The sequence below is a fragment of the Trachemys scripta genome, chromosome 10 (assembly GCF_013100865.1).
Source record: "Trachemys scripta elegans isolate TJP31775 chromosome 10, CAS_Tse_1.0, whole genome shotgun sequence".
In the NCBI taxonomy this organism is placed as follows: Eukaryota; Metazoa; Chordata; order Testudines; family Emydidae; genus Trachemys; species Trachemys scripta.
Window position 1 is genome coordinate 1,915,699 of NC_048307.1, and position 20,534 is coordinate 1,936,232.

General features: G+C 46.0%; 1 protein-coding gene across 9 annotated transcripts; it reads left to right on the plus strand.

Moving 5' to 3' along the window:
- The first annotated feature begins 277 nt into the window (after positions 1-277).
- On the plus strand, positions 278-16,913 carry PALB2 (partner and localizer of BRCA2). Of its 9 annotated transcripts, none has more exons than XM_034783562.1 (13): positions 282-491; positions 4,074-4,133; positions 4,307-4,406; positions 5,230-7,113; positions 7,966-8,738; positions 9,428-9,511; positions 10,833-10,994; positions 11,580-11,665; positions 12,028-12,189; positions 12,396-12,512; positions 13,100-13,187; positions 14,268-14,453; positions 14,753-15,459. In XM_034783562.1, exons 1-12 carry the CDS (start codon positions 432-434, stop codon positions 14,433-14,435), a joined length of 3,744 nt encoding a protein of 1,247 aa, XP_034639453.1. In that variant the 5' UTR covers positions 282-431; the 3' UTR covers positions 14,436-14,453; positions 14,753-15,459. The 9 variants fall into 9 exon arrangements, 7 of the variants coding, with proteins under 7 accessions (XP_034639455.1, XP_034639453.1, XP_034639449.1 ...); XM_034783558.1 differs by lacking the exon at positions 14,753-15,459 and adding an exon at positions 16,311-16,913 and having other exon boundaries at positions 284-491; positions 12,399-12,512; positions 14,268-14,416; XM_034783557.1 differs by lacking the exon at positions 14,753-15,459 and adding an exon at positions 16,311-16,913 and having other exon boundaries at positions 285-491; positions 14,268-14,416.
- Positions 16,914-20,534: the final 3,621 nt, after the last annotated feature.

Genomic DNA, 20,534 nt, shown 5'->3' on the forward strand with positions numbered 1-20,534 from the left:
CGACCAACCCGAGCTCGGCCGCCTGCTGTCGTCACTCCCCCCTGGCGCGCGCTCCGGCCCCGGCCTGTCGTAGCGCAGCCGGCGATGGGGGGCTGAGGCGCTCCGGGAGCTGCGGTGGCGGCGGCGGGTCGCGTCGCGTCGCGCGGCCTCTGAGGCCCGTCTGCTCCCCGCACTCGGGGCCCCTCGGGACGTGCCCGGGCTCGGCGGGGGCCGGGGCCGGGGCCGGGCAGGGAAGCGGGCGGGCGGTCGGAGGGGGCCCGCCGGCCGCGGACGTTACTAGGAGCCCTTCGCTCCCGCCAGCGCCGCGAGCACCCGGCCCGTGAACGTCCCTGGGCAGCCCCGGCTCCTGCCCAGAACAGCGCGCCCGGCCTGGGGCGCTTGGTGCCCCCCCCCCCGCCCTAGCCTGCAGCCGGGTCCGGGAGGGGCCGGAGATGCGCGCCATGGACGACCCCCCCGTGGGAAAGGCGCTTACCTGGCAAGAGAAGGAAAAGGTGCCGGCGCTGCTCTGGCTGCGGTGGTTTCTGTGGCGGGGCCCGTGAGCGATAACGCCCCGGCCAGGCTCTCTGATCCGGTTGTGCGCCCATAGGGGCGGATGCTGCCCCCCACCCCCAGGAGAGCTAGATCCGTTCATGGAGGATCGGTCCATCAATGGCAGTTAGCCAGGGTGGGCAGGGATGGTGTCCCTAGCCTCTGTTTGCCAGGAGCTGGGAATGGGCGACAGGGGATGGATCACTTGATCCCTGTTCTGTTCATTCCCTCTGGGGCACCTGGCACTGGCCACTGTTGGAAGACAGGACACTGGGCTAGATGGACCTTTGGTCTGACCCAGCCTGGCCCTTCTTATAACCTTATGGTGTATGGACCAATCCCACTTGCCTCACTCACCTGGGCAGACCCATTGACTTAAAGGGGAGCATGGTTTGGCCCTAAATCACAGACCGCATGGTATAGATATGGATGGTGCCCAGGCTGATGGTCCTGACTGTTAAAACTGTACTTCCTGTAAATTGATCTTCGATTCTCAAGCAAATATAAAAATTCCTCTAAGCTGAAGTTGTTGTTAATAATGATCAGTAATTAAGTAAGAGAGTCTTGCTAATTTTTCAGAAAACACATGTACAGGAAAGGCTGATGATTCCAGGATATTTTTATGCTGAAAGAGGAATAAAATATCCAATTATTAGAAAGCAGGAAATTTCATTTAAGGGCCTACAAAAATCTTCTGCCCAAAGAACATCTAAAAAGACATCATTTGGTGCTCAAAAAAGTGCACATACAATTATCCAGGAAATACTGTGTCATTCTAAAACTGGTATTTGACATGGTTGAAAGTGGGGGAAATTGCCCCACACTGTTCCTCAAAGGTACACGTGCCTGTAACTGTAAGAATACTGAATACTGTACCATATTTACAGATGTTTACTGCCTAAGTGCTCAATTAACAGATGAGGGTAATGAGGTAAAGGATCATTCAGCTTTAGAGAAACACATGAATAAAACTAATACACTGTAAAAAAAAAAAAAAAATTTCCCATGTTCCTAGTACTGTACTAACTATACATGTTACTTGTAAGAGAGACATTTTGATGAGCTCTTTAGTAAATCTTAAGTATGCTTTATGTATATTTGCCTGTGGAGTCAAGGAACTGGAGTGCGTGGATTCAGATTTGTACATATATGGCAGATAGATAGATATGATTCCATGTCCTCTTACTTCCCTGTAAGCTACTTAACTTTGGTTCCTGACCTTGAGGTCCATAGCCCCAGATATGTTAGGCAGGTGTCTGTGATAAGTCTCATAATATGACAACACATGTTTGGCTCCCACTGTATTGTTGGAGTCCAATTAGCCCATCAACACAAATAAGCTAATTTAGTCAGATCACTTCTCAGTTTTTAGAGTCAATGTAGATTGTGTTATTGGAGGAGAGGATTGCCTCTTGGTTTTACTGTGGGCTGTATTAAGATTATTTAGTTGACCTAATTTGTGCATTATTGTATATTTTAATGATTGATCAAGTGTAACTCTGACTCCCCAGACTTTCTCCCACTTGTGTTATTGTGAGAAAACTACACTATTAAGGCTCCTCCCCCCAAACTAATTCATACTCACTATTTCCTACCTTAACTGCTGGTTACAATTTTTTTTTTCTGTATGATTTCCTTAATTTTAAAATGTATCAAAATGCCAGAGATGCTTTCATAGCATACAAGGTGAGGAAAGTAATATCTTTTATTGGACCAACTTCTGTTGGTCAGAGCTCACCCACCTTGTGTCTTGTATACTGGGACCAACAAGGCTACAACACTGCATGTAACCATGAGATGCTTTGATACCCATTACGATTTCTAAAGGGTATGTGGATTATTCTGGACATCTGTGAACTACTAATGTGGTAGTTTTCAATGAATGAATGAAGCAAAGCACAGCAGAATTATGATAGAATCGTAGGACTGGAAGGGACCTTGAGAGGTCATCTAGTCCAGCCCCTGGCACTCATGGCAGGACTAAGGGTACGTCTTCACTACCCGCCGTATCAGCGGGTAGCAATCGATTTATCCGGGATCGATATATCGCGTCTCGTTAAGGCGCGATATATCGATCCCCAAATGCGCTCACCGTCGACTCCGGAACTCCACCAGAGTGAGCGGCGGTAGCGCAGTTGACAGGGGAGCCGTGGCCGTCGATCCCGCGCCGTCTGGACCCCAGGTAATTCGATCCAAGATACTTCGACTTCAACTACGCTATTCACGTAGCTGAAGTTGTGTATCTTGGATCGATCACACCCCCCCCCCCAGTGTAGACCAGCCCTAAGTATTATCTAGACCATCCCTGACAGGTGTTTGTCTAACCTGCTCTTAAAAATCTCCAGTGATGGAGATTCCACAACCTCCCTGGGCAATTTATTCCAGTGCTTAACCACCCTGATAGGAAGTTGTTCCTAATGTCCAACCTAAACCGCCCTTGCTGCAGTTTAAGCCCATTGGCAATTTAAGCCCATTATGGCTTAACATGGGAAAATATTGATGTGAAATTTGCTTGCAGCCTGGGCTAAGGACATCCTAAGATGCACATGATGTGGCAGTTCTAACATGAGCCTTAGGGTGTTTGGAACTACATGTGACAGTTTCAGAGGCTGCCATTCTGGCTGGTTCAGAGTTTGAAAACTCTGGAGCCCAAGCCTTTGGATTGTGTGGGCAGTTGGACTAAGCAGGTCCCCCCCTTTAATCATGAAGAAACCTTCTGTCCTTCTCAAAGAGACCAGCTCAACAAATCAAATTTGGCGCTTCTAGCTCAAGCTGGTTTTGAGCTGTGAAGGGGCAAAACAGTATTAGGAAATATTTCAGAAAGTTGGCCCACCTCATTTTCAGATCTCCGTTATCTTGTGAATACCTCAGTCAGTCCTCAAGCTTCCCAGGAAGCTTCTACTGTTCCATTGGATCTTGCAGGGCAATTTTCAGATGGATTTGTTAATTCTGGTAAAGTTGAGCAATTGGATGTGTAAAAATCAGCCTTATAATGGAACAATTCAGATCTCAATTGTGAGTTATTACAGTTTCTCTACAGTACACAATGGCTTATTGCTGAAATACCTCCCAGAAGCAGTTGCTTGTAAAGGGGAATTTTAATAGAGAAGGATGCCCTTTGGCACTCAGAATGGGAGAGAGTTCCAAGTAGAAGGTGTGGGATGGAGAAAGACCTGAAGGCAAGAAGAGGCAAAGGTCTCAGATGAGTTGGGGTGTTGAGGAAGAAGGTGTACAGGCAGAAATGGCATTGTACAAGGCCTTGTCGGTGAGGATAAAAAGATATGGCTTGGTATGGGAGGCTAATAGAGGGATTTGAAGATGGTCTGACATGGTCAGAGTAGTGAATAAGAAGATTGGGACAGAGGCCTGAGAACTAAGCACTGGTCTTGGGCAATGAAGCTTTAATATTTCTCAGGATGCTTGAGTGTTTGGGTGTATGAATTTTCTAGGTTTAAAATGTTACTGCACAATTCTAGGCCCTGGTTCAGTTTTTACTTACTGTTGGCATCGTGTAATGTCTGTGATGTGTCATCTTTGTTTTCTAGCTGAAAGAAAAGTTAGCCTTCCTGAAAAGAGAATACAGCAAAACATACAACAGGTTACAGGTAGGTAAGCACCATTGTTTAATCCTGAATTATTAGGTTTGCCTGACTCTTATGTTTCTGAATGATAAATTTGGTGAAAGGTGCTGAGATTTTGGGAGATGACGTTTATTCTTTTAAAAAAAAAAATAGTGCAGACAATGAAATGCTGAGTCATTGATTTGTTGTTTTAACAGCGTGCACAAAGAGCTGAGAGGGTTAAAAATTATGTTAAGAAAACGGTTGCAGAACAAAATCGATTGCTTAGGCAAGAGGAAACGGAGAATAATACCACAGGTAACAGTTCAAAATATAACCTGATGAGACTTGATTCTTTCTTTCTTTAACCTTTTGGCCTTATGAATAGAGCTGTGTGATCCCACACTGCAGTTCAGTATAGTATAGAAGTAGTATAATATAGTCTAGTATGTGTTGCATGTCAAGACTTAGGTGCCAACTCTGATTTACCACCTACGTCTCCCTATGCACCTCAGTCCTGACCTGTGGCACAATGTGATACCACAGTCCTAGGGTGCTTCCCAGCTCTGCTGACACTCATGAAAATTCTCACTTGAATTGTCCCTTTATTCAATTGTTGCCTTACTCTTAGGCACACAATATGTGGCCCTGACAATATCCCTAAATCATGACCCACACCATCATCCCTAATTACAGTCCTACCCCCATTTGCCAGTGCTTCTTGAGCCTGGTGTTACCACCTCTGTTCTAGTGTTGGGTAGAGTCTTCCATTTGTGCTGGTAAGTTTGTGCTTGCCAGATAGTGATAAGGATGAACTATCCATCTCAGTTCCTTTTCAGGCTCAAGAAAGGTCTTCAGAGATGAAAGACCAGTAGATTAACACATTGTACCACCTACTTTCTAGAAGCATCATTTCTTATTAAGCATGTATTCATTTGGTGTATGCTTAGTAAACTGAGCATCATATGGTGTGTCTGCTTTATTTTCTTGGCTGAAATATAAAATGTTGATGGAATTATTTTTGCAGAACCCTTAGTTTGCCATTTTTGCTAAAATTGTCTCTGGTTCTGCTTTGTTGCCTCCTGTCTTAGTGGGATTTTTCTGCGGGAATGCTCTTCACAAATCGCATTTGTCTCCACAGAACTGATGGCTAAACAGTCTCCCAATGGTGGCAATAAACCTGGAACATGTAGGTTACAGACCAATACCTGTTCTGACTCAGGCACTGAGAAAAAAATGTCTGTCACGTTTAAACTTGAGCCTGAATTCTTCAACAATGAAGTTAACTTGCAGGAAAATTCATTGTCAGAAAACACAAATAGTGACCCAGAAAATATCCCCTCTGACCTCATGAGATCTGTTATTGAGGAGAACCAAAACCAACTGCCGAGGAGTAGAATGACTTTGGTCTCAGAGGGGAGAGAATCAGCTTGTGAAGTGCCACCAATCAGTGCTGGGGAAACGTTGGACAATCAAATGGCCCGTACAGAGGAGCCTGGGTCACCAGTATTCAAGGGGAGGAACACCATCTCAAACACCAAGAATAAAATTCAAACGCCCCCCAGGCCGGTCATTGTGAGGGAAGAAAAAGGTTTAACGCCTCAAGAGCCACAGGTAGGAGACTTGCAGGAAATGCCTGAAGAGAATGTATTTCTGAGGGTCCCCAAACCACTTTCATACATGTCGATGGGTGGCAATAACGTTCAGCAGCCTGACTCTCCATGGGCTGAGGTCATCTGTGATAGCTATGAGCCACTGCCCCAGTGTTTAGTGAGTGATATCCCTGTTTCACTGGAAAACATTGAGAATACAGGAAAAGAACTTGCCTGTATAGAAAACCAAATGGATCGGGAAGAGTTGTGTAGGGCCTTGGATTTAACCGCAGATAATCAATCATCCCCGGCAGGCAGAAGCAACCCTAGCACTAGTGAAAGCAGACCCCATAACGAAAGAAACCACAATGAGGCCAATAGCTCAAGTCCTCTGAACACTGACTCTCTTCTGGATGATGTTGAAGAACCTTTGAGGAATCAAGAGGCTCAGACTGAAGCAGGGTCTCCTGTCCTAGAGAAGACTCCTCCTGCGGCAGAAAGCGCACTGAGCTCTTGCACAATGATTGAAGGACTTCTCTTTCCTGTAGAATATTATGTTAGGACAACTCGGCGTATGTCTAATTGCCAGAGGAAAGTAGACCTGGAGGCTGTCATTCTCAGCCAGTTGGGCAGGAGCAGGAAAGGGCTGCGAAGTAAACAAAAGCAGATAAATTCAGATCAGCTCTACCAAGAAACCACCAGAAGTGATGTGCAGGCAAGAGGCACTCCCTTCCCTTTTCTAGGTGCAGAGAGTGACCCAGTGAGTTCAAGTAGTTCTCAGAAATCTCTCCCTCCATCAGATGAGAGCAGCACCTCCAATGGTTCTCTTTCTCAGAAGACTGTTATTAGTATGAAACAAGCTAAGGGAAAATCCTGGAGGAGAGGAAGGGGTAGATGGGGTTCTACCTGCAGACCTGCACTGAATGGGTCACAAGCACGTCCTGAGACTTCAGATCTCAACGTGCTAAAGGAAAACAGTCATCTCTTGTCAAATGATTCTCAACGTGAAAAGGAAAACTGTGAGGGTGACCCTGAGAGGTCACCTATATGCAAAACAAGGGTGCTTGTCCCTGCAGCTGGTGAGGCTCCAGAAGCGGAAATGATAGACCTTATATGGCCAACTGAGGCTGATCTTCCTGATGGAAGCCAAACATTCAGCAAATGCCATCAGCCTCCATTAGAACATATTCAAAATCCACTCCAAGGAAATAGTTTCTTAAATCCATGGGATGAAGCTTTCCCCAGCCCCACACGAGATCTGGAAGCCAATGTAAACGTGAGTCAGGCTGATAAACAGCCAGTGGGACACGTTAGGAATCAGTGCGTGCAGAAAGTCTGCAGGGCTGAGCAGCTGCCAACAGTTAAAGAATCTCTACCTCAGCACAATCTCCCAACTTCCTCTGTGAAACGTAAAGTGAGGCCAGGATCTAAAGGTACCTGACTGAATTGTTGCTTGGAAAAATCAGAGAGTTCCTTAAAGCTAGAACTTAAGTACTGGGGAGAGGGAAAGACCATACAGGGCTAGTACCTTGCTCCTATATGTCCTTAGCCTAGCCTTGGTTCTTTTTTTCCTTAAACTTACCTTCCTGCTTTTTTTGCTACCTAGATGTCCTGTTGTCTTGCTGGCTGAAGTACCTTTTTTCTAAAGTACCTTTTTGTGGTTGATCCTCCTGCAGATATGGCCTCTCTTGTTTTCCATATTTTAGAGTCAGAAAAATTGAGGAGAGCGTTTCCGGCAAATAAACACCTCAAAAGCTCATTTTCTGGGCCTTCTATGATCCTTAAGCTTCTCCTCCCATGCTTGGCCTTGGTTGCTCACTGTTGTGAAACAGATAAGAAGAAATGGCTGGGGAACTGTGTGGAAAATACCTGGGCCAGGAGCAAGGTGTGCACGAGTCACATGCTTATGGTACTCAGTGCATGCGTGCAAGGATGGGATTTGCACAGACGTGCCCCTCTCTTAGTTTTTTAGGACACCAGTCACCATAGTATCCAGGCATCAGCAGTGCTTAAAGTGCTTACAAAGTGCTTGGCACTGTCCAAGGCACAGATAAAGATAGCCCTTGCCCTGGGAGCTTACAATCAAAAGTCTGGAAACAAAAATCATTGCGGGGAGGGAGCATTTTCTGGGAAAATCTTACTTCTATTGTGAAATAGACAGAGGTTTTGTTCTAATACATTAAATGAGAGAAGAGAATTGCATGTTTTCTGGGTATTTGTGCAACAATGTGACCGTCTCTCTTCTAAGTTCTCAGTTCTGTATTCTCGTGCTTTCCTATTTCTAGGTAAAAGAGGGCGCAGTCAACAGATGGACTTGGAAGGTCCAACTCCTCTAGGCCATCTTGGTCTGGATCCTATGGCCTTCGATCCTCCCTTTCGCTTCCAGAATGAGATGCTCAGTGTCAAGTGGCTGCCCTCGAAGCTGGACATCAAAGACTTTCAGTTACCTGATGAGGAGTTTGGTCTCCTTAAATTTGAGAAACTACAATCCTGCACAATGAAACAGCTGGAGCCCTTTGTTCCTTCAGGGTCTGAACACTGGCCCCAGAGTGCTGGAGACACTGTGACTTTAGGGGACACGAGACTTAAACAAGTGAATACAGAAGGGAAGAGTCTAGAAAATAGCTTTATTTCTCCTTCAAAGACTATGTCACCTAAACAGCCTCACTTAGAAGGGCAGTTGCACAAGAAGGGGCTTTCTCCAAGGGAATTGCTGCTAACTCCGGCAAGTACTGTCTCAGCTGGTGCAATCAACCAGCTTGAATCACAGATTCACACACCTGCTTTCCCTGTCCTGGGTGCAACCCCAGCTATCCTGTCACTGGTACACAATGAGACCTTACCTGACACACTTTCTGTACTTCCTTTGCAAGTGAAAACGAATCTCTTCAAAGAACCAGCCAGTCATGTCGTGGACGGGAGGGAGTGTAATAACTCCACAGGTGCATTGCACTCAGATAGCTGCAGACCAGGATTTGACTGTAGGTTTGATGAAGCTGTCGCCCTCAAAGAGTATCAGCAACCAGGGAACGGTTCCAAGGAGTGCTGCAGTGCAGAGGTAAAGGCAGAGACATCCTGGCAGAGAGCACCAGGGCAGTGGTTCTATCTGTGAGCCATCTTTCCCAAAATCTGTTCAGGTTCAGGGACAAGGCCTTCCTGCATGCTAGCTCTGTGTGCAGCCAGAGGCAGTGGTTTCCCTTAGCTGCCTGTTTGTAAATGTTTGAGTTTGTCCAGGCCATCCCAGCCTTGCAGCAGAGCAAATCCTTCAAAATCCCCCTTGAACTGTGGACTTTGCTACTAGTTATGGGAGGTAAATTCTAAACATGCCAGTGAGCAGAATGTTTCTTGGGCCCCTGGTCAAAGCTGACCTGCCTTAGGAAAGGCTCTTGGCCGGAACTCTGTAAGGACAGCAATAGAGAACAAAACAGTCAGCATAATAGATGGGAGTGGGGAAAGGAAGGAGTAACTACACACAGAGTGGTGGTCAACAAAACACGGTTACTCTTTATACCCACCTCCAACAACCAGGAGGTTGGAGGTTTGAGGTGGGTATAAAGAAAATTCAGAGAATAAAGAATAAAGAGAATTTTGTTTTCCAAAATGTACTAGTACAAAAGCGATGTTCTTAAAGCTGCTGTCCAGCAATCCGACGGCGAGTGAGCGCACTCTTTTGCACATGCACTGGTACATGCGGAGCATAATTTGTTGAAATTGTATTTAATCAGTCCATGCTTTTTGTTTGTCCAGAACAAACTGACAGCAGAGCAGTTGGCCGTGGCACTGAGTGACAACCTGAGAGACAGGAGCTTGCAACTGGCCTCAAAGCTAAAGGTTGGGGAATAATATTTTGAGTTACATCCACAAATGGAGTTTTTAAATACAAAGTATTTCTTTATTTACTGAGACTTTTAAAATGTGTTTATCTGAAGTCTAAATAAAAGCACAATTAAACGAATATAAATGATGCAAAACAAAATAGACTAGTAAAAAAAATAGACCCTGCCCATAATCACTCAATCCCCACGTGGTCTTTCACAAAAAGCAACTAGAGAGCTTGAGTCAAACTCCAGTGCATCTGTGTATAACTGAAGAGCAAACGCACACAAAAATCCCAAACACGGAAGTGTCTTAACAACTGCAAATGTATCAACAGACAGAACACAGACACTGCTGTTCAGCCTCAGGGAAAATGGTTGCCTGATTCTTGCTTCTCTACTGCTTCCCCAAGCGTTGCAGACTGTGTGGCGGCAGTGCTTCATTGTTCTCCTGTCTCCTCCCTCCATCTCTGAAGGTTATTTGAGGTTGCTCCTTACTGGGTCAATGATGTTAGATCTAGAGCATGCTGACATTCACGCCTGCTTGGAGCTGAATTTGGCGTTTGATGCATTTGTGTGCCACAAGTGAGGTTGTTTGCACAGCTGAGCTATCAGATCTCCCTCTCACATGGTCTCTCCTCACTGTCCCCTTGCCTTTTATGTCTTGTAGGGGGTAGAGAACAGTTGGGGGGCAGGCAGTGACAGCTGTGGAGAAGTCCACTGAACTCTAAAGCTGCAATGGAACTTGCAGAAGTTGGGTCATCTCTAGGCCTTGGAACCAAACCCTGCACCGCCAACCAAAAATAATACAGTTTGGATTCAAATGTTTCATTACAAGGATGAAGAAAAATGCTGCCGCCTGTTTAAAATTAAACCTTGTCTACAGTGATCCTACGAGATCTGTGTTATCTGCAGCCTCTCCCCTCCTGCCTGTGACCATGAGGCAAATAGCAGTACTGGGTACAAGCAGGTGGTGTGCAAGCTTCATCATACAGCTTGGCTACTGTACGTCAGCCCTGATGCCCCTTGTGTTTCAGGTCTTGGATCCACCTTTGCAGGCTCTCTGTTGTGTACAAATGGCAGGTGGTTTTGTGCTGTGGGTGGATGGATAGATATCCATTACTTCTAGGACGAAACCACCAAACCCATTTTCCTTATGGCCTAACTGGCATTGGGAGCCAGGACTCCGAAGTCAAAATCTAAGGCACTAACCCCCAACTCCAAATCTCTATCACACTGGCACTCTGGAAGTGATTTCATGCAAGAGTTAACCTGAATCTCCAGGCTGAATATCCGTAGTTGTTGGAATAACTTCAACACTGTTTTGTTTTGAGCAGAACCCCTCAAGTTCTTGTGCTGTGGACGTGAGCACTGTCTGGTGGGAATCAGCTGGCTGCACAGAGCTGTGTATCGTAACTGCTTGTGAGACTTCCATTTCCCTGTGGAAACCTCTGGCTTCCAACCAGTGGAGCAAGGTGTGCACCTGGCACCTTACAGAGGTAGAGTACACAGAAGTTTCTTCTTCACTTTGAGGCAGTTTTGTAGCAGTATTGGGCCACTTCTGAAGACACACACACCCGAAACACACCCTGTAGACTCACAAGGGGGAATCTACATTTTCTTACACATAGTGGGCCAGATCCTTAGTTGGCACATGTTGGTGTAGCTCCACTGAAGTCAGCTAAGCAACTGGATTTGCACCAGCTAAGAATTTGGCACAAATATTTTGAACAATTCAATTTCATATTAAATTTTAGTTCTTTACAATTGTATAGATCTCCACATACTGGATGTTGATTGTACAGCAGCATGACTTCTTGGTGTCCTCTTTATGTCCTTAAACTCCTCAACTTCTTTTGACGTCTCCTCTTATCTCCCCAAAGATCATTGCCTCTTTGTTTAGATTAAGGACAGATTTGATGATTGTTGATTCTTTGCTGCATCTAACTATTTCTTTTGAAGACTGAGAAAATAAGTCTTGGTCCTGCAAACAATGCAGTCTTTTCTTGATAATGGGGAGAAAGTCAAACTGAGAAGGAGCTTATGGGTGTCCCTAACTAAATCCCTGTCCTTTGCCTTCACAGATTCCAGTAATACAAATTGTTCCCTTGCCAGATGTCTGTAATCTTGTGTGTGTTGCCTTGGGAGATCTGGAGATTGGAGAAATAAGGTGAATGTTTCTGGGTGTGTGCTTTTTATTGCATACTGAACATTACCAACCTGATTTCTCCAGCTTGACTGCAGATAATTTTGTGTTACTTGACCTCTTCTCTTGCCCAGAGGCTGAAGTAGTCTTTTGCTGATATGTCAGTTTTAAGTGATCTTGCAAATATTAAAGAATTTTTGAAAATATCTGAGTAAAGGCAAAAAATCAACTATCTACAAGAATTCTCTTACTCCTTATTTCCTCACATTGGTGCAGGTGTGACCACTTCGAAACACAGTCGTTTCTATGTGCTACAGAAGGCCAGATTTGGGTTCCATTTCCTTCGCCTTCATTATGATGTAGCTTTCTGTTCTGATTTGGTTTAGGCTCTTGCTTTGTTCTTCTGAAGACGGCTCCTTAAAGCAGTCCCTAGTGAAAACCGGGAACATAAAAGCTGTTCTTGGTCTGACAAACAGGAGGCTGGTCAGTAGTAGTGGGACACTTCAAGACCAGCAAATCGAGATAATCTCAGTTTCGGAGGCAGGAAGGTAAGCAGTCTGATATTTGTGGTGTTTTCAGTATGGGGATGGGAGAGCCCTCAGGAGACGTCACAAAGGCTGGGCAGTGGTATCTGTGGTGCCAAGGGGATCGTATGCTGTCCTTTCTGGAATATTGCTGCGTGTGAACGATTCTCTTGTGTATTGAATTCTGAGGGTTTTTTCCCATCTACTGTTTATGTTCATGTTCTCCCCAGAAGCAATGAGAGGCAGACTTTGATGCCCCCAGAAGAAACCATTCTGGCTTTTGCTGAGGTAGAAGGGATTAGAGACGCTTTGGTTGGTACAACTGCAGTGAACAGCCTTGTTGTTTGGTAAGTGCTTCCTCTGAGATTACACTATATCACTAGGGCTTTTGGGGAGGGACTAGTTTCAGAGTAACAGCCGTGTTAGTCTGTATCCGCAAAAAGAAGAACAGGAGTACTTGTGGCACCTTAGAGACTAACAAATTTATTAGAGCATAAGCTTTCGTGGACTACAGCCTACTTCTTGGACTGTTGCTTGTGCGATGATACAGTGGGAAGAGAGGATGTATAGTGATTTTGGCTGTATTAGCTAGTTACAGATCCTATGTGGTGGAGTTTGCTGCTGGTTTGTCCTTAAGTTGTTAATTATTTTAAATCCATTGTCAAGGGGCCCTAGAGCCTGGAACAGAACTTTTTTTTCTGATTTATTTTTATAAATCTAGATAAACATATAGCTAACAGGCTGTGCTGCCATCCCAGCGCTGCTCACGGCACATGTACGTTGCATCCCTTTCCCTCACCCGTTGTCTACCACCTTTTTGGAGTAGTCATTTGTTTGGACAGTGCCTTGCTCACTGGTGCTACTGCAGTCTAAATAATAAATACAAATAAGAGGATTATAAAACAGTCAAATTATCTGTTTCCATTTTCTGCAGGAACTTGAAAACTGGCCAGATTCTGAAAAAGATGCACTTTGGTTATTCCTATCCTGCTTCAATTTGCCATCGCGTCTATTCTGACTCTGTATGTATGTGAGATGCTGTCATTCTATTTGTGCCATGAGTGCCTGCGACTGGGGTTCAAAGGTGCAGTTGTCTAAAAGAGGCTCCTGGATTTAAGGACCTGTTGTGTTCAGGTCCACTAAGAAAATTAAAGGAAAACGGAGTTAGTTTGTGAGGAAGAGGTTGAATCACTTTTCTGAATTTCTTGTTCTTTTCACAGATATATTGGTAAGCAAAAGAGTAACACACCACAGTAGGTTCAAAAACAGCTGCCAAAACATTTTGTGTGTGTGTTTTAGAACTATCATTGATTGATGTGATTGCACAGTTAATCTTTCCCAATTTACTAATGGCTAGCTCTGGCCACGCTGATGGCACAGCCTCATCCTTGTAACACTACAATTATTTAATAATTACACGTACCCCAAACACTCAGAACTTGATCTAAACACACAAATTTGTGTACTAAGTCTTGGTTCTAATTCTGATGGATCTTCCCATTCATTAGCACTTCTGCCATGATTCCTTTGCCCACTTGCATTCTTAGGATTCTTGACTGGGGTTCATCTCTGAACGTTTAATCCTGTGGGTGTGTAAATTTAGTGCTTATGAATGTGTGGATTAATAGTACTGGCTTGAGCCAGACCAGTGGGGGATTCTTCAAGATATGACTCTCAGCCTGGCCTTGCCTTGCCTTGCCTTAAGCAGAAGCTCCCAGTCATGTCTAATTGTGCAGTAGTTTTGTTATGTGAATAAAGGACTAGATTGAGACCAACAAACTTATTTCTGTGTGAGTTAATCCTGATTTGATGTTAGCTATTCTGAGCTGAAAAAGAAGTGCATAAATTCATTGTGTCACTGACCTGTCATTCCACTGCACCAAATAAATCCTAATCAACCAGCCTCCCAGCAGCTCCTGCATTTGTTTGTATTTAATTTGATGAATACCAGGAGTGGTAAATTCTTACTGCTTACAGCATCAGCTGACATGGGGTTCTGATTACAGGAGAGAATTTACCAATGATTGATTGGAAAAAAACAGCTTGTTATTGTTTTTCTCTTAACATTCACTCTAGTGACCTATTTTTCCTTTGTAAATCAGGGCCTCCTGTTTGTTGTTTTAAGTCACCCACATGCCAAAGAGAATGAGTCCTGTGGAAACCCTGCATTCCGGATGAGAGTGTTCAATCCCAAAACAGCCAGAAGTACTGGGGTAATGTTCTTCTCCCTCCCCCCTGGACACAGCGGAAGGCAAGTACCCCAGGAATAATGCACATGTATTTCTTAGGCTTGGTCTACACTACCCCCCTAATTCGAACTAAGGTACGCAACTTCAGCTACGTGAATAACGTAGCTGAAGTTCGAAGTACCTTAGTTCGAATTAGTTCGAACTTACCTTGGTCCACACGCGGCAGGCAGGCTCCCCCGTCGACTCCGCGGTACTCCTCTCGGCGAGCTGGAGTACCGCAGTCGACGGCGAGCACTTCCGGGTTCGACTTATCACGTCCAGACTAGACGCGATAAGTCGAACCCAGAAGTTCGATTTCCAGCCGTCGAACTACCGGGTAAGTGTAGCCAAGGCCTTAGACTATTTTTTTAAGCAGAGACCTGGAATCGTTAAATGATAAAAGGAGTCCGTGGGAGAGCCAAAAAGCTGGCAAGCTCTGAGGGGCCATTTGCTAGCTGATGATAGTGAGGTTGTGATAAGTCACTTCAACTTTTGTATATACAGATCACAGTGAGGGTGTTGTCCATTTCCTGTCTGCTTCCCGCACATGTCTGTGAGCTAACCTCTGAGCTCCCTGTGTCCTGGCGCACCAGGGAGCTCTGTGTAAGAAAGCCCTGTGTTCAAGCCAGGGAATTGCTCCCTTGCAGACTTCACACTCTATTTACTTTCACAAAATGTTTGTGGGAGGAGAGATTCTGTAACTGAAGCTGTAATTTCTGAATCCAAAGGCAAAACCTCTGGGAAAATTTAGGCAAATTAACACTGTAAATGCTTAAAATGGTTTGAGAGTCTTATCTCTAGATGTAAGTACATTTACTTAGTATTAGATTGCCATATGGAGCTAGGTGACCTGCTGTCTTTCCAAGATCTTAAATCTGGAGAATAAGACATTGTCTCCAATCCTCCAAACAGTTATATGCATAAGAAAAGTTACACAGTTGTGTGTTTGCAGATTGAGGCTTTAGAACGTGGTAACACTTAACAATTGTCTCCTAATGGGAAGAGACTGTCTAGGAAGGAGTACGGCAGAAAGGGATCTAGGGGTTATAGTGGACCACAAGCTAAATATGAGTCAACAGTGTGATGCTGTTGCAAAAAAAGCAAACATGATTCTGGGATGTATTAACAAGTGTGTTGTGAGCAAGACACGAGAAGTCATTCTTCTGCTCTACTCTGCTCTGGTTAGGCCTCAGCTGGAGTATTGTGTCCAGTTCTGGGCACCGCATTTCAAGAAAGATTTGGAGAAATTGGAAAGGATCCTGAGAAGAGCAACAAGAATGATTAAAGGTCTTGAGAACATGACCTATGAAGGAAGGCTGAAGGAATTGGGTTTGTTTAGTTTGGAAAAGAGAAGACTGAGAGGGGACATGATAGCAGTTTTCAGGTATCTAAAAGGGTGTCATAAGGAGGAGGGAGAAAACTTGTTCACCTTAGCCTCTAAGGATAGAACAAGAAGCAGTGGGCTTAAACTGCAGCAAGGGAGGTCTAGGTTGGACATTAGGAAAAAGTTCCTAATTGTCAGGGTGGTTAAACACTGGAATAAATTGCCTAGGGAGGTTGTGGAATCTCCATCTCTGGAGATATTTAAGAGTAGGTTAGATAAATGTCTATCAGGGATGGTCTAGACAGTATTTGGTCCTGCCAGGGATTCGAGGTCCCTTCCAGTCCTAGAATCTATGAATCTACCTCTCCTGGTCAAATGCAATGAAAGCAACATATAACTTCAGTATATTTTAGTTTCCTACAATTGGCTTACGCTCTCATAGGTTTCTTTCTCCTTAAGAGGCTCCTTCATGTGGAGGACTTTTATTTCTTTTACACTCAACAAATCTGAAATAAAACCTTTAAAATCTTGTGTAATGACTTTTTATATGAAGAAACTCTGCAGAGTACTAACTGTTCGGTGCATGGTTTTAGGTACCTGGAAGGCGAAGTGAAGGGTGTCTCTGCAGCAGCTGTGCTAACATCTGGAGCAATTGCAGTGTGGGACTTATTTTCAGGCCAATGTACTGCTCTACTTCCACCAAACACGGAGGGGAATTGGTCTTTGGTCAGGTGGTCTGTCACAGATTCCTGTCTCCTGGCTGGACAGAAAGACGGAAGCGTGTATGTGTACCATTATTCACAAGCCAAGGCAGTAGGGAAGTCAATGGGTAATACGATGGATTCTAAAACGAACAGGAGAATTTGCACTGATAATCTAAAGTAAATTGAGCTGGATAGGATCCTGTGTTGAAGAAAGATTCCTCAGTGTCATCTGTTCACTTTCCCACAAGTAAACTGTGTTTTTTTCCCACTTTAAGTCAGGTTCACATGGTCTGTGAGATGATGCTGGTCAACCTGGCTGACTTTGAATGTGTCTTGTCTTGCTCACTAGATCTGTGAAGCCAATGGCACTGTTTAACAGTGATTAGCTAGATCTACCCGTTTGCATTCAGGGTTTGTATATTTCATTGTGAAAAGCATTTTCAGTGGATTATCTAGATGTAAGATGCTATTAAACTTTATTTTTGTAAACTCTGCCGTGCTTCTAGCTGAAGTGATTTTTGTGTCGCTAATTTCCTTAGTAAAAAAATTTATTTCAGCAATTGTGGACAGTGATCTATTCCGTGATCTCAACATAGCTAGCGCTAGGTCATTCTGCATTGATGAGAACAGCAGGAGAGAACCTCTGCCATCCAGCCATAGTCCAATCCTGCCCAGTCAAGCCACTGTGAAAGAACACCTCCATCCTGCTGCCTTCAGGTGTAGGAATAGTCTTTTGCTTCTCGTGCATTGGGTTCAGCTGCAGCTCAGATTTTGGTGATGGCTTTCTCGCTATCTCTAGCAACTGTTTGGTGGCTGTAGGACATTGGTTGGTGCCCAAGTGCAGTCTCCATTGGGCAGGTGTCCACGTCACAACTAATCGGCCCTCTTGTGGTAATTTAGAGACACCTCCCCCCCCAGGTGTCACAATTCCTGAATTGGGACACCTCTGCCCCCCTCGTGGCCTCCTTCTGGGCACCTCACTTAGGTCTCAGGCCTATAACTATCACCATTCTCAGGGTGGAATTTTGTGATTCACTCTCTCCAGACCCTGGCATCTTAGACTGCAGACTTCTGTGATTCACTGATCCTCTCAGCAGGTCTGACTTCAACTCAGCTCTTGCAGTTAATGACAAGGTTATTCAGTGACCAGCCAGGTCTCATAAAGCAAAGTACTATATTTATCCAGAACAAAAGTGTTTGAGGAACCATATCTTAAAAGCAATAAACTATGTATACACACCACTGGTGTAACAGGTAACCATCTTCCACTGGGAGATCCTGGCAGGTTTGAAAGAACTTCAGGTCCTCCAACAGGGCCTGTTTCTGGTCACCATCTCATGTCTGTCAGTCCTCGGATGCAGTGCCACTGGAGCCCTCCTCAGGTCAAGGCTGATATTTTATGCAGTTTTAAGTCCTTTGTCTTTTGAAACCTCTTGAACTAGGTCAAACCTGCCTATGCTATTTCCCCGGGGGGCAAAGCTTGCTACCTGCATTGGTTTGGTATTGGGGATTTGCAGTGATTACTCCCCTCCCTCAGTGTCTTTAGTTCCTGAAGGAAACAATCTTTAGTTCACCCATTAAGCCAGGAATACAATCACTAACAAGCCCATAAATAGATATAGAACATTCATAAAGTTAATACAATCAGTAGTCTTTGAGTAGTGAATGATTCCACCAGGCTCTTGCCTCTCTGGGCAAGCTCTGAATAGTAGCAGGGCCCTGGCTGTTTTGTGCAGGCCCAATCCAGCAGGTGTTCTCAGAGGCTGCCCACGGATTGGACCCTGCAGGTGAGATAAGTGGAGGATTGCCTAGTTTGAGGCGCCTCTGTCAAGGATTTAGTGGCATTAGGGGTATGCTGCAGTTATGCCACTGTAATATAGACACTTCCTCTTATCAACAAATGGGGTTTTTCCATCAGTGTAGCTAATCCACATCTCTGAGAGGCAGTAGGTTAGAAGAATTCTTCCATTGACCTAGCCACATCTACAGTGGGGGTTAGGGTGACCTGACTATGGTGCACAACAGGGCATGACATTTTTTTACAGCCCTGGATGACGTAGCTCAACTGACCTAAGTCAGTGGCGCTCCAAACTTTCCAGACGACTGATTTGTGTTGCGTACCCGCAAGTTTCACCTCACTTAAAAACCACGTGTTTACAAAATCAGACATTTTAACATACAAAAGTGTCACTACACACTATTACTGAAAAATTGATTACTTTCTCATTTTTACTCTATAATTACAAAATAAATCAATTGGAATATAATATTTTACTTAAATTTCAGTGTATCGTATAAAGAGCAGTTAAGTTGTTATGAAATTTTAGTTTGTACTGACTTTGCAAGGCTTTTTATGTAGCCTGTTGTAAAACTAGGCAAAGATCTAGATGAGTTGATGTACCCCCTGGCTGACTTCTGCGTACCCCCAGGGGTACATGTATTCCTGTTTGAGAACCACTGCCCCAGGAGTGGATTTACCATGAAACAAACCATGCGGTGGCACGGGGCCCCCAAAATGTGGGACAAATATCTGACAACCTGCCCTTGAATCCTGGCTGGTGGTGCAGCAGGGCTCAGGTAGACAGTCTACCTGCATGCCGTGGTCAGTAGCCCCACACCGCTCCCAGAAGTGGATGGCTGCTGGCACGTCTCTGTGCCCCTGGCGAGGGGGGGAGGGATGGGGAGACGACTCCGTGTGCTGCCCCACCCCGGGCAGCGCATGGAGACCTGCTGTCTCCCTCACCCCAAGGGGCATGCAGAGATGTGTCAGCGGCAGGGCTAAAACAGATCCCTGCCCGCTCTGCCTCACTCCTGGAAGCGGCCAGCATGTCCCTGCGGCCCCTGGGGTGTGTGTGGGGAGGGTGTGTCTCTGCACTGCCCCTGCCCCGAGCGCTGACTGCAGCTCCCATTGCCTCCCCTCCCCTGCCCGCCTAGGAGCCACTGCCGGAGGTGGGTGTGTGCTGGTCGCTTTGGGAGCCGCGCTGCTTGAGATAAGTGCCACTTGCTGCCCCCCTCCTGCACCCCAACCCCCGACCCAGAGCCTGCACCCCGCACCCGAACTTCCTCCCAGAGCTCTCACCCCCTCCCAATTCACTGCCCCAGCCCAGAGTCTGCACCCAGCACCCTAATTTCCTCCCAGATCCTGGCCCCCGCATCCCCTCCTGCACCCCAACCCCCTGCCCCAATCAAGGTACCTCACTTTATTTTCATTTACTTCCCATTACTTATAATATAGGAGGAGGATGAAGAAAAAAAATGAAAAGGTGTGTGTGGGGGGGAGATAAGAGAATGTTCTTGGCTGGGTCATGTGCTATAATATATATTCTTCTTACTCTATTTTTCACTCCATGCATCTGATGAAGTGGGCTGTAGCCCATGAAAGCTTATGCCTAAATAAATGTTAGTCTCTAAGGTGCTACAAGGACTCCTCGTTGTTTTTGCAGATGTAGACTAACACGGCTACCACTCTGAAACCTAATCTCTTTGTGGATCTAACACCATAGCTGATTCTGATAATGTTTTTAACTGGTGGCCAAACTGTGCCCCACTGGCCACCCCTCTCCTCACTCCAGAGGTGCATGGGGCAGAGGCTACAGGTACTCTTAGAAACACTTATCTGGGCTGGGGCTTGTCGCACCAACACAAACCCCTGCAGTAGCTGGGCAGTGCTAGGGGGGCCGGTGTGAAACTCCCCAGTGTGGGCTGGATGCAGCGTATGTAACCTGTGCTCCTCTCACCCTTGGTCTCCCCCCACAGGCTCTATGTTCCTGAGGCAGGGCCTGGCCCCAGGGGAGGAGGGTCCCTGCGGAGGGGGGAGGGGTGGCCCCAGGGGAGGAGGGTCCCTGCGGGGAGGGGTGGCCTCAGGGGAGGGGGTCTCTGTGGGGAGGATGTAGGGCAGCCCCTGGCCTGGGGGAGGAGGATCCCTGCAAGGGGGGAGGGGTGGCCCCAGGGGAGGAGGGTCCCTGTGGGGGAGGGGGAGGGGGGTGTAGGGCAGTCCCTGGCCTGGGGGAGCAGGGTCCCTGCGGGCGGGGGGTGGCCCCAGGGGAGCAGAATCCCTGCGGGGGGGGGGAGGGCGGCAGCCCGGGGGGGGGGGGGGCGGGGGGCCGGCGGGGG